Source organism: Plectropomus leopardus, chromosome 3, assembly GCF_026936395.1.
Source record: "Plectropomus leopardus strain MGB_pleo_1.0 chromosome 3, ASM2693639v1, whole genome shotgun sequence".
NCBI lineage: Eukaryota > Metazoa > Chordata > Actinopteri > Perciformes > Serranidae > Plectropomus > Plectropomus leopardus.
The window spans coordinates 5,898,943-5,913,693 of NC_142178.1; the positions used below are offsets into that span (position 1 = coordinate 5,898,943).

Below are 14,751 nucleotides of genomic sequence, written 5' to 3' on the forward strand. Positions count from 1 at the left end.
GTTGTGTTGTTTGATCTTTTTTCCACATCAGAAGCCTAAGAAGAGCTATAAGATACAAGCTCCATTAACATTTTTAAATGACAGCTAAAAATCTATATTTTTATCTGTTTGGTTTTAAACATTTTTCTTAATTTATTTTTAATATTAATTTTCTTTAAAAAAGTTGAAATTATTTTTACTTGTCTTTTATTACTTTCAATTAAATGCTTCATTAGCTACTTTCTTTAAATTGTTTAATTTTGTTGTCTTTTTTTCTTTTGTTTAAATGTGTCATTTTATTTGTGAAGCACTTTGAGCCACATTTCTTTGTATGTGGTAGTGTAGTAGTGCTCAAGAAATAAAATTTATTATTTAGCGTTTTGTTTTAGATTTAAATAATACAGGAGATTTCAAATGAAGAAAAAAACAGTGTTATTTGTTAAATAAGTGGAACAACAATTTTAGATATTTGCTGAGTTTAGGATACAACTATCTGTTTAGAACATCACTTTCAAATCCTTGATTGCTAAATTTCAGAGTCTGCTGACATGAAGTCTAAAAGCAGACAAATGCTGTAATCTAAGCAGCACTTAGGGCATTATATTAGTCCATGTGATTAAAAATATATATTTGAGGGATTTCCAACTAATGTGTGGAAAAAACAATCCCAAACTGCAGTTCCTGAAGAAAAATCATAAAGTTAATTTTCGTCATCTTCCATTAAAGACTATAAGTTAAACTATCCACTTACTTTCCTCCCCAAATGCAACCCCGACAGCACAACTGAACTGACGCTGTTACTGATTAAAGCTGTGGGGTCTAAGTTTCTCCACCTGAGGGCAGCAAATCCCCTACAATATACGACATCCACTTCACATACATAATGCCCTTAAAAAAACCCAAACCAAAACAGAAACAAAAACATTTTAACTTCATAACAGGATGAAAAAGTTAAGGGGTCTCCTCATTCACTGAAGGAGAATAAATGATTTTTGCTATTTTGTTTTTTTAAGATTATTTTTTGGGGCTTTTATTGCCTTTAACTGACAGGACAGTGAGAGTGTGAAAGGGGGAGAGAGAGGGGAGACATGCAGCAAAGGGTTGAGGCCAGATTTGAACCCGCGACCGCTGCAGTGAGGACACAGCCTCTGTACATGGGGTGCTGCTCTATCCACTGAGCCATCAGGCACCCTGCTAGTTTGTTTTCTTGTCACTTTTTGGGCATCATTCCCCTTTTCATGATCTGGATTTAATAACCTAAATGGAGTAGCTGCTGTGATGGCCCCACACCGGGCCCCGTGTGTTCTGTACACATAACAGCAGCACAACAACACCCCCACACATTTCCACCCATCCACTCCCTACACTGTGTGTTTTTTTTTTAAATACATAATTTTCTTTGGACTCACACAAGTAAGCAGTGGTTGAGGGGTTAACACAAAGTGTTTGCAGGTACTTAAAAAGCTATATTATTAGACCCTATAAATCTTAATGGTCTTAATTGCCAAAAACAGTTAATGTAAATAAATGTATTCAACTTTTATTTGTTGAACATAAAATGTATTTGTATTGCAACTGAAACAAATCATTTCTCTCTACAAGTAGATTTGGCAATGGCTTGCTAAAACATAGTTTTCATCTTATATTTTAAATGTAAGTTATCTCCGTGTATGCAGGCCAGTGGGCGGCTTTTCTTGCACCTGTTAACTCTTTGATACAAGAAAATTACCTGAAAATTAGAAACAACAGAAAAGAAAAAGGAAACAGAAGAAACAGAAAACAGAGAAAAAAATGAAATGACTTTAAATAAAAAAAAAGAGTGCTTGGAAATAATAATTCTGTAACATAATTTCTCCATATATAATAACAACAACAATTATAAAGACAGTTTTCTGGACATTTTCCCCTGGATTTCTTATATACTAAATATACTTGCATTTTGCTATATTTGACATATTTTGCCGAAATTGATCATAGCCTTTTCTTTCCCATAATTTGGAAAGAAATCAAACCAGTTTGCTTATAGGTTTAAATTCTTGCGAAAGGTGTCTGAGTGAGAAAACTGATGTCACTCCAGATTTCAAATGGTTAAAAACGTATTCTAAGTTACATATAAAATATTTTTTTATTAAAAATAATGAAATAAAAATAAAAAATAAAATTAAAAATCTGAAATGTAGAAGTAAATTATTGACATTGCACTACCTTGTACATTAGAAATGTTTATGTTCACCCTGGAAGTGGACTGAGCTACCATAAATCTGATCCCCCCTGAGTGTATCCACAATCTCCTGATGTATGGATCACTGCCTCATCCCCTCCAGTTTCCTTCCAATCCAGCATTGACCAGGCAAGAATCAAGCCACTAAGCAGTTAGAGGTTATTGATGGGAGAGCTCTCTGTGCGCACTGCTGTCCGCCTCCATAAAACGCAGGAATCCAGAGGAAAACAGCTCGATGGCTGCTAGTGACTCACACCTAAGTGCTCTCTGTAGTACTTACAGAACACAGGCCATTCCTGGAAATCCTTTGTCACTGGGCAGAGAAACGGGAAAACACGTTCTGCTGGAGGAGAACGCCTCGACAGGACGCAGCAAGACCTGACAGCCTGATGGGGAATGTTTTTATTTTGCGGTTCTCTAACTTGAATGATTCTGATTTGGTAATTATAGTGAACAAAGCAAGCAGGCTTGGAAATGTTAGTTAATGGCTGGAGATTATTGTCCCATGAAAGCACCATCCTCAAAGCTTATTTTACTGATACTGACTGATAAATCAAACATTTTTAGTAACACTAACTTGATACTTTAAGTAAAAGAAGCAATCTTTAATAAATAGTGTTTAAAGACTTTTTAAAGTAACACCAACTCAATATTTTAATTAAAAGAAGCAATCTGGACATTTTTAATGAGTAGCTTTTACTCGATATGTTTTAGTAAAAAGAAAAAGAAAAAAAGATGCTAATAGATATTGTTACTTTCCAGTAAAATCTAACTCAATATTTAAGTTTAAAAAATTGTAATTTTACGAGGCTTAAATGGTAATTTTTATGTAATAATTCAACTTTTTGAGTGAAAAAGCAATTTTAATAAGTGGCTTTTAATAGTCATTTTAAGTGACACTAACTCAATGTTTTTAATAAAAAAAATGTCATTAAATTGTCATTAAGTAGCATTTAAGTGTCATTTTTTTACCTTCATTTTCTAAGTCAAGCAACATTCATGACTTCAGTACTTTTTACTGGGTATTTTTGTTTTTCCATTACAATAAATAAATAGATAAGTTAAAAAAAATGTATTGCTCACCTAAACATCTTAGCACTATTAAATCATAATACTGAATTTTTCTGTGAGGAATGTTTCACTTTAAAATGACTTAACAGTTAAGTATATGAGCAGGCGCATTTTTTGTGGCTTCTCAGAATACATTTTAAAAATGTATTTTTAAGCCCTTTTTGATATTTTAAAACCTCTATCTCAACATGTTCTGAGGTATATGTGCATTTTATTTATTTACTCTGCAGGACAGGTGCTGTATATCATCCTTTAGTGTTCTCAGCACACTGGCAGTGTATGAAATAATCATTTGCCTCTTGACAGCAGCTCTAAAGCTCTGATTCAACTGGTAAATAGTTTACAACCATTAAACCTGTTCGGCCCCATCCTATATGGATGGATCTCTATTGTTTGCGCTGACTCAGGCACTGTAACGTGAGCCTGCTAAGTGTATGTCTGTGTGTGTGTGTCAGAGAGTATATTGACCAAACAGTGACTTCACCATTAAGGTGAGCCTTACTGCCTCCTCAGCAGCTTATAGCCCTGGAAGCTCAGCTCAGGCCTTTTTCAGTGCTGCATACATTTAGTACACAAACAAGTCTTGAGCTATGAAAAGAGCTCACAGTGCTGCTGCAGATGTGCAAACAGAAATGACAGGAAGTAATGATTGTAATCATGATTATCACAATGAAAGAAAAAAACAAGCCTGCTGATTGTATCTATTATTATTGTTATTATTTTTTTCTTCTTTTTTTTTACAGTTATCAAGATATCTATGATATGACAAACTGAAAAAAAATATGAATATATATATATTTAATATTTTTATTGAGCCAGAGATCATACATACAGTGTATTGTTGCCCATTTCAGTTTATGGAGGAATTATAAATCAACGTTCATGTATATTCACAGACAAAAAAATAGAAGATAAAAAAGATAATGCATTGTATTTTGAGACTGGAACAGTATCAAAAAGAAGAAAATTAAAAAGAGAAAACAAATGAACAAATAAAGAAAAAATAATAAGTATACAGAGTGGAATGAGTAGAAAACTCGGAAATTTCGATGATACCAAAGTTGCAGAGTTGTGATTTTTGCGTGACGTTTCAGGGCAGCAGAAATGGTGGAAAACATGGAAACAGTGTCAGTAATTGACATTAAAAATATATATATTTCTTCATTTTGTTCCTAGTAGCTATCATTTACTTTTAATAGGTGAAAATTGTAGTATATGCATCTATTAGCTTTAGCAAGCCAGCAAACTTTTAACTATAAAGCATGCCAGGAGAGTATACAACCACTGATAGGGTTATTTTAGAACACGTTGCCGACTTGATGTCATAAATGCATAAACATTGTGGGCAAAAGTCAGTCTTTAGTCAATAGTGAAACTTTTTTCATTGATTCACCTGCATTAAAAGTTGAATATGATATTAGTGTTAACTGCTGTCCATGTAGTGTTATTAAATATAAAAATATATATTAAAAAATAACCTCTTTAAACACTCTTAGTATTAAAATGCAGTCCATCTTCTTTGTAGCTTCCATGTTCCCACAACCTCAAAGCACACTAACACAACAAGGTCAGAAGAATGACTTCCTGATTTGGAAAATATGACCATCTGACATCACATGAACACAGCGTGTGTTACATTTGCATGTTTCTTATGTAAGTATATGAGCTGAATTTGTCATCAGGAGGAGGAAGGGATAGTAGATGGTGTGACATCTATTCAGCTGCTAAGCTGCAGACCACTGTTTGAGACCAACAAACAACAAAACCAGTTGTGATTAAGTGAGTAACCACTGTTTTTTAAGGGTTTTTAGGCACCAAACATGGGTGTTTTGTGACCCCTATACATGTTTTCAGCAGCTTTTAGGCAAAAAAGCAGTTGTTATTTTAGGCAGGGCAGCTTTATGGCACATTTCACCAAGTTGATTCAAAGAGTTTTACAGCACAAATGTCATGTAATGCAGAGCAGGTGGACCCAGAAGCAGGAGACAACAGAAGTCCAAAATGACGAATCTTTAAACTCTTATACCAAAGGAACAGCAACTGAACATCACACAACCAAAACAAGAAACAAATGAAGACCAAACTAAAAAACAGGACTTAAATACAAGCTAGACTGACGCAGGGATGAAGTGCAGGTGGAGAAGCTCAGGTGAGGGGAATAAGGTGACGAGGCAGAGGAGCAGGCTGAGAGCTGATTGGCTGAGAGAAAGTGAGGAGCAGGGAGGACTAACGAGGCTGATGCAGGACAGCTGTGTAGCTGGATGGGAGTAACTGAGGAGCAGGGAAGCCGACCAAGTGAAAACTAAGACACATTTACTAATAAAGCCAAATTAAATGAGTCTTATACACTTTTAGACCTTGGCAAAGGTCTGAAGAAATCAGGACACAGACTGTGACAGCAATAAAATATGAAATGAAAGATACATATTTACAATCAAATAGTAAAAAGATATAAAAGGTCAAATTAATTCCTAACTGATTTAAAATTAAAGAATTATAAAACTATATTCATGTTTATCCACTGACTGACATCAGTTTTCTTGTGCTGTGTTCAGACCTCTTTCACAAGGTATTTAACTCTTTGAAACTCAAAAAAAAAATGCTTTGATTTCTTTCAAAAACATGAGGAGAAGAAAGAAATGACCAACTTGGCAAGAAATATTGCAAGAAAGTAGCAAACGGTGACAAGAAAATGAACTAAAAATTATCCAGTAAAATATGGGAAAATGTCCAGGAAACTATATTTCTAATTATAATAATTTTATATTCAAAATGTTACAGAGAAAAACATAATGTAAAAAATATAAACATTTAGATTTTTTCATAACTTTTTAAATATTTTTTTGAAAATGTTTGAGCCGTGTCCTGTTAAGTTGCTTGTTGCCTTCTCCCCATGTTTTTGAAAGAAATCAGCACGATTCCTTAAAATTGTTTAAAAAATGGAAATTTGAACATTTACATATCAGTGCCAAACTACCCCACAAATGGACCTTGTTGTCACTGAAACTGAACTGAGATGGTCCTACAGCAGCCATGTACATGTCACTATCAATATATGTCTAACAACAAAAACTTAGGCGATCACACCTCATACAGCAACAAAACCTCATCGTGCCCCTGAGTGTGGAAGTGATAAAAAGAACCTGCGTCACAGAGTATTGCTTATCCAAGAAACCTGATTTCCGAACATCATAAGTGCTTCCTGCGATTTGAGGCATTTCCCATCAGTGCTCAGTCATGCTGTCTCCCCATACACTGGCAGATCCCTTTTTATTGTTGGACGGTCTCCAATGGCAGTGGAAATTAGCCGCAGAGATGCTATCTCTGTCCACATTTCTATGGTCAGCACATACAGGCAGAGGAAAAGTGTGTGAAAATGAACATTTGATATTTACCCAGTGACTTTCCCATCTGGAGCTGCTGACCGGTCCTTTTGCCAACACATACAAGCGCACACACACACACACACACACACACACACACACACACACACACACACACACACACACACACACACACACACACACATTTGTGCAGCCTGCCTACACTGAGCTGTATAAAAAAAACAAAAAAAACAACTGTAGTTCTACTTTTCCAGGTCAATAAATGTGCTTTTTCCTGTACTTATTCATTTAGTGTATGTGTTTTTGCTCTTCATGTGTTCACGTGTCCCATGTGCATACATGTATGGTGTGGCCATGACGGTGGCTCATAAAATATTCACCTGTTCTTCTCCTACATAATGCAGTAATGTTCCTGCACAGAGAACTCATTGCCTACAAACAAGCAGAGTCTGTCACTCCTGACAACTGTCAGCTCTTCTTTAAATTACGTTTGAATAGGCGATGCATAAATACTTTCACTTCCACTTATGGCAGGTGTTGTGTCATTTCGTCATTACACTTCAAAACAGCAGCTGTACATGTTACTTTTCTTTTCTCAGTTCAAATACACACATATAATTAGCCATCCCCAACATTTATAGTACAGAGCCCCAGCAGCCTGTCTAACAGAGGCACATAAATACAGAACTGAAACAAAAACACAGAACAGAAACACGGAAACGAGTTTTCCCTGGTATGTTCATGTCTGTCCTCCAAATATAGTACTCAAGACAGCCACGCAAACATTGGTCAATATAGCTTTTATTTCAGCAAATCATACATACACTGTAAAAAAATGCATCTGTATCATAACCTTTAAACACTATCAGAGCTGTGATGACAGTGTGTGATTGGTTGAGAGTGGCTACAGTGTCTGAGGTCATCAAAACAATTTGCATGTCATCACACCCATGAAACGGCACACTTTAATAAGACTGAAATGTTTCCCAGTTTCTAAAGTGAATTGAAATTCCACGTTAAAAGGAATGAGGGGAGAGAAAAAACAAACAAACAACAACTATTGGACAGTTAGATGGCACTTTTCAGGTCTTAACATGGAATTTCAACAGATGTTTGATTCAAAATGAAGCCCAAAGGCAGATAAGCAATTGGAAATTAACAAAGGAGATCAGCTGAAATTAACATAGGAGAGCAGGTGAAATTTAGCATAGGTGAGCAGTTGAAAAATAGGAGATTAGCTAAAATTAACATAAGAGAGCAGCTGAAATTAACATAGATCATCTTAAATTTATTTAGGCAAGCAGCTGAAATGAACATAGGAGAGCAGCTGAAATGAACATATGAGAGCAGCTAAAATTTAACATAGGAGAGTGGCTGAAAACTAGGAGATAGCTGAAATGAACATGAGAGAGCAGCTAAATTAACAAAGGAGATCAGCTGAAATTAATTTAGATGAGCATGTGAAACTAACATAGGAGATCAGCTGAAATTAATTTAGGTGTGCAGTTGAAATTAACATAGGAGAGCAGCTGAAAAGTAGAAGACAGCTGAAATTAACAAAGAAGATCAGGTGAGATTAATTTAGATGAGTAGCTGAAATTAAAATAGGAGATCTTCTAAAATTAACACAGGAGCTCAGCCAATCCCAGGCCTGCATCAACAGTACCGGGACTTGTCAAGAACACAAATCTGGAATCAGTTTCAGTTTTCAACCCTGACAGATATACACTATATGTGGTTAGGTACAAATCAAGCTTTTGAAACAAAGTAAAAGCAAAACACTGTAAGATGATAATCTTTTTCTTAATATATATATATATTATATATAAAGCTGTCTAAACCAAAGCTTCCTCTAGCCAGTGTACTAATATATAAAACATTTTCAAATCCAGCTGAATCTAAGTGTTCTTAATGCCTTAACTGCTAAGTATATCTGTGCTTCTCTACATTCTAGCTATCCTATGTAACAAATCAAAAGATCTGAAATATGGCCTATGTTAACACCATCATAAGAGAGACCCGAAACACAAGCCATACCAAAACCCAAACCGAGCTTGACAGTAAAGCCACTCTTATGCAGTGTAATGACAAGCTTAAGTCGGTCCAGTGAGCATGCTCCTCACACCATCCCCACCATCTGTCCTCAGCGGTAAAAGGCACACCTTACCCTTTATCTCCTGCCAGACATTTTCAACAGGTCTGCATGGCTCTGTGGTTTTATTACTGTGCAAGAGATTTATTCTGTTACGCTGTGTGCTCAAATCACATTAAGACTCAACATCTGAAAATTTTAAAACATCAACTGCGATGAGGTTTTCTTTGAGCTCACTGACGTATGAAAGGTCAGTAAACATTTTTTTTTTTATCACACAGAGTTTGCGGCTCGAGCAGTTTCGAACTATGCAAGTGCATCTGTACACGCTTGAGGGGATTTTTCACCCTCCAGCTCCATTATGTTTTTGAGTTCCACAAAGGTTTAGCCTCTGGTTCTACAGACTGAAACGACATCACGCAGTATTAGACATGCTACGACAAATCTGTTTCATCTTCTGTATTCGTCCAACAATGGATTAGAAAAATAGATAATAATACCCCCCAACACCACTGGCCAAGCAGTAATTTGTCTTTGCTGAGCCTTTGAGATGATTTGACTTGATTTGTGTCTCTGTGAAAACAGCTAGCATGTCGGTTCTGATTGTTATCCAACTGTTGTTTTTTTTTTTGTTGTTGGTGTTGTTGTTGCCTTAATTCTCCTAATGAAGCATGTATAACTCTTATCTTGTTTTTCCACACAGTTACAGTCACAGTTACAAATCAAGATCAAAAGAAACCTAAAGAGTGCAATATTCTCTTATCTACATCATCGACATCCCACCTATACACAGGAACATTTGATAAGGAGTAAACGGGTGGGGGGAAGAGAGGATGAAGGAATGAAGAGGAGGGAAATCTCTTTAACATTGCGCCTCAGGCATCAACACACTCAGGCATCAGAGTGCTGCACAAGGACAGGACACACTAGAAGACATGGACTGTCCAATGAAGGGAGAGGTCTTTGCACAACGTGACCGAATCCAAAGCACTGGATTGGTTGTTGGTTAGTCCTTGTCATGTTCTCTGGTTGGCTGACACACAAGTGAACAAGTGCCATTAACCAATCATATTTTTTTACTTAGAGAGGAAGAGAAATCATAAACGTTTGCCAGGAATATTTTTTCTTTCTTTTTTTTTAACGTATGAACAAACAATACACAGAGAGTAGTCCATAGGCTGTTAGTACGATTAAGTATCTGCCTGGGAAGTCACCTAGAAACGTGCAGTTTGACCAAACAAACAGTTTTCTCTTTTTTCTTTTTTTTGTGATGTTTTGTTTTTTTTGAAAAGATTACGACAGGTATTCATCGTTGTCGTCATCATCATCCTCATCGTCCTCGTCGTCCATACCCGCCTGGTCATCAAGGACGAAGGAATCTTCGTCATCATCAGAGAACAGCGAGTCTCCGCTGCCGAGGTCTCCAGAAGACTCCAAAATCACGCCTGGAGATGGAGAATAAACAAAATGTTACGATTATAGGGGTTGTTTCAGTAAATAATAGATACTAATAACAGAAAATTGACACCATTTTCATGTCCACACGGTCAGTATATACTTTAAATTAGCTTAGCTTGGCATAAAGCAACCTAACCTGTAAAACTCCCAGGTCAAGGCTCTAGAGGTAAACAAGTACACTGAGCACATAACTTTTGTTAAATCATGACTTGTTCATACACTTCTGTGTTTTTAGAAATTATACATATAACATGATATTTCTCAGTTTGTCAGGTGGATTTTGTTACCCTTGAGAAATTTAGGCTTCCTGTTTGCGGTCTTTATGCTAAGATAAACTAGTCGGCTGGCAGCAGTAGCTTCAAAGTGAAGTAATAGAGAGTGGTATCAATCTTGTTATCCAACTCTTGGCAAGCAAGCAAAATGTCAATCCATTCCAATAACAATAATACACCGATCAGGCAAAACATTAAAACCACTGGCTGATAAAGTGAATATCATTGATCATCTTGTTACAATGAAATGTTCTGCTGGGAAACCTTGTGTCCTGGAATTCATGTGGATGCCACTTGACACGCTCCACCCACCAAAACACCGTTGCAGACTAAGCACTAAGTGTATGATAGAAATACAAATTCACTGATTTTATGCATTACAAAACAGAAAACTATGTGTTGACACCAACCTCTGAGGCTGTAAAAGGAAGCTAATGCGGAAGAACCAAAGACTGCAGGCCCTCTAATGACCACTAGGGGCTGGCTCAAAAAACAGCATCAGACCCCCTGTTAAAATGTTTACAGTCTCATGCAAAAAACGGTTTTGGTCACTGTAGCTAATTTCAACATTCATGACAACTGTACGTGAGTTTGTGTTTCCTAGGACAGTGGAGGAATGAGCTGCGCCACTCTCCCTCTGATTTGCTACTAAACGTTGCTTTTGGTGGTCGGATTGGCTAGGTTTAGAGAAATGATACTGGTTTGGATTATGGTAAGAATGTCTGGGTAAGACAACCAGAGGCAAATTAAGGGAGAGTAGGGCAGGTCTTTGCTTTGCTATCTTAGGAAATGCAAACTGTATTGGGGATACATTTTTACATAATTCACTTGTTTAAATGTTATTAACGCTCAAAGTGATGTAGAGTATAGGCATAGCTACATCAATCATTATTTTTAGCGTGTTTTCAATTCATGAAAGTTAAAAGTGACACTTTGGTTGTCTAAAAATGTTTTGTTTGACATTTGGTTGCAATAAAAGTGCCTCGAAGCAATCAGATGATAAGTTTAATTTGTGTAATGGTTTTGAGCTTGTCTAGGCTATGATTGACACAAATATCTATTAACTATTTCCTCCATGATGCCTCAACTGCAAATGTCTTTGTTTTCTTCCTCAAACACCGAAACATGACACTCCCTCCCTAGAGTTTTGCTTACCACAGTTTGCAGAGCCATGGGTGCGTGAGCCGGCCACCTCGTTGCCATAGCGATCCACACACCAGCACTGGCCGCTGCTGCTGTGGCACTGGTGGGACCTGTAGAAACCGTCTTCATCACAGGACGGCAGGTACTGGCCTATACATGCAAGCCAAAACACACAGACGCGCATTAAGAGTTAGGATTAACACACGTTTTGTGCATTTGCACTTTTGAGTGTGTGTGAGTGTGTGTGTCTCACCAAGCAGTTTCTTCCCCGCTTGCTTTTTGTTGATACTGGACAGCTCTGCTTTACAAGGGGAGTCTGAAAAGGAGAGACAAGGGAGGCTGGTAACAAACTGCAGCGGTCTGCTTTTCTGGGAATGCATCTGTTTGGGTGAACTTTGCCTTTGTGGACTTTTTGCTTTCGTCGTGATGTTTAGTTATCCGTCTTTGCTTTTACAAGTGCAATTCTGGTGACTCATCTGTAAATACTTTTTCTTTATGACCAAAAGAACTCCTAATTGTCTCATACAATGGCATTCTAATGCACTGTCACTGTATTATACAGAGTTCAGTGATGTATTCTGTATATGCCAAGGAAGAATATGCCATTTTGATTGAAAAAGGTGTCTATTATTTCTACGTCTGTAGGGGTTAGCTTAGAAATGAAAGAAAAGTTCTGATTTGTTTGTCTTGTTTTCAGAGTTTTGGCCATCATTCCTACGAGGTAATGTTATCAATGCCCTCACAAATGTAACTGCAAACGTACAACTAGAATTACTGCCTCACGGTCGAATGCCTTGGTGCACCGCTCGAGTTGCGTTTACAGTTTCCATGTCTGTGAAAATATGAATGCTTCACACACATCTTTCCCTCGGCAGCACAGAAGATCTCTACAATCATCAAGGTGGGCACCCAATATTAGTGTCACCAATTCAGTATTTGACCAAATGTCTTTCCTTCTGTTCCTGAGATGTGATGTTGGGTGATGGCCAAAAAAGTGTTTTTGCAGAACATTATGATGTCACAGTTGACCTCTGACCTCTTGGGTATAAAAATTTCAGAACCTCATCATTATATCTTATTACACATTTGTGGAAAATTTAGTGGCATACGAACTCCTGAGTTGAAGCCAGAAACATGTTTTGTGAGGTCACAGTGACCTTGACCTTTGACCTTAAACAATTTTCAGTTGATCCTTGAGTCCAAATGGACGTTTGTGCCAAATTTGAGGAAACTCCCTCAAGGCCTTCTTGTGTTACTGGGTTCACAACAATGAGACGGATGCAAGGTCACAGTGACCTTGACCTTTGGACCACCAAATTCGAATCAGGTCATTATGTTCCTGTGATATCATGTTCACAAAAAATAAGAAAGACAAGGTCAACCGTGACCTTGACCTTTGTTCTATGACCACCAAAGTGTAATCATTTCATTGTTGCATCCAAGTTGCCATTTGTGCCAAATTTAAAGAAATTCCCTCAAAGCCTTCTTGAGATATTGCATTCATGAGAATGGGATGGACAGAATTATTTACAGACATATAGACGGATGGATGTACAGATGGATGGACGGATGGACAACCTAAAAACTTAAAGCCAGTGGCTACGGCTTTTACCAGCACAGAGGCATAAAAATCACTAAAACCAGGTTTGAAGGGCTTATGGACACATATGATGAGACAGGTTGTAAACAAGCCAACATTAATGCCAAAACAAAATGCCTTTCAAAACCACTTTATTTAAGTTAAAACTGAAATTGTGTCCAAAATGTTGATAATAATCCCTCTTTACTCAGGCAGATTGTGCACAAAAAAAACTAGGATACGTAAAGTAGGTTAGAGATTAAACTTAAAGTCAGTCTGTTGTGATGGATGTTTACAACTGACAGTTAAATTTGTTAAATTTGTCTCTTTAAATTTGTTTTGTCCTCCAAAGAAGGTTTGGCTAACTTATGGCTTTGCTCATGTTTCATATTCCTTTTACTTGTTATATATGAAAACTATGAAAATGATTTGTATAAAATCAGATATCTTACATTGTGAGATACAGAGATTGAAGCTAAACTGTGTTTGTGCGAATATTCAGGTGTGAATGCACTCTTAGTGTTTGTATTTGTGTGAGTGTATGCAAAAAAACGTACGTACCTGTGTACCTCTGGAAGCATGTGCACCACTCAGAGCTGGTGATCACTTGGTCAGCACGTGTATCGCAGGATTTGAAGAAGGCGTCAGAGCACGGCTCGTTCCTGTCCAGGTAGAGGCTCTTAATCTCTGATTGGTCCAGCTGGACGTCAAAGTTAGTGTCCAGCCGGGAGAACATCCAGCCAAGAGGGTCCTTACAGATAGGTGACGCCCCGACCTCGAACTCTGCGGGGAAAAGGTTAAAAATAAGAGAGGGTAGATGCAGTCAGGTATCTCAGTGTATCAGTGTGATAACACATGACAAAATGTTGAGTTTTTTCTCTTTCTTCTGCTTTTGTAATCCCACGTGACTCACTGTTCTTCTCCGGCTTCTGGATCTTGACTCTCTTGTGGTTGCCGTTCTCATGCAGCACTCTGAACCAGTCCCTCAGACGGCTCACCACCTCCTTCAGGTCCGACTCACTGCACACTGAGGAACAACAACACCCACGATTCATAATGATAAAATGATGCTTTATTGTCCCCTACTTAAGGATGTCACTGTGCATTGAAAAATGATGGGGACAAGGGCTAAGATGAATAAAAAAAATAAAAAAACAAAAAAACCAAACACCCTAACTCTAACCCTAAATTTAAAAAGATCTTTAAGAATAGAATCTTGTTCTATTAACTCTATGGTGCAGCTAATTCAAATCAAAGTTACACATAGGCTGCGTTCTTATTTATTTTCTTATTATCATTTTTACTCTTATATTCCTTATCTATCCCCTTTATGCAAAGGCAGCTGAGGGGACACTTGCTCACTACTTCTGGACGTGTTATAATTTATATTATTTTTGGTGTCTTTTGTTTCAATGGTATTCTACGCTTTACTTTAAATACTTTAAATCCTGACCCACTACTTGGACATTCCACAACACTGGAACAGCTGGATCATAATGCTCACACAGTTTTGGTGTATGGCATGTTAATTACCAAAACATGTATGTTGAGACTCTGGAAATTTGACTCATCTCCCCAGTTTTAAACCTGGC

General features: G+C 37.2%; 1 protein-coding gene across 1 annotated transcript in view; it reads right to left on the minus strand.

The window, feature by feature from the left end:
* Nucleotides 1-7,400: 7,400 nt before the first annotated feature.
* Nucleotides 7,401-14,751, minus strand: part of spock3 (SPARC (osteonectin), cwcv and kazal like domains proteoglycan 3) — a 28,568-nt gene continuing 21,217 nt past the window's right edge. Inside the window, exons 7-11 of the mRNA XM_042484895.2 lie at nt 14,073-14,186; nt 13,721-13,942; nt 11,834-11,896; nt 11,593-11,730; nt 7,401-10,152 (exon numbers count right to left, since the gene is read on the minus strand). Coding sequence (XP_042340829.1) covers nt 10,001-10,152; nt 11,593-11,730; nt 11,834-11,896; nt 13,721-13,942; nt 14,073-14,186 — 689 coding nt within the window. The 3' untranslated portion in view covers nt 7,401-10,000. The remainder of the gene's footprint in view (nt 10,153-11,592; nt 11,731-11,833; nt 11,897-13,720; nt 13,943-14,072; nt 14,187-14,751) is intronic.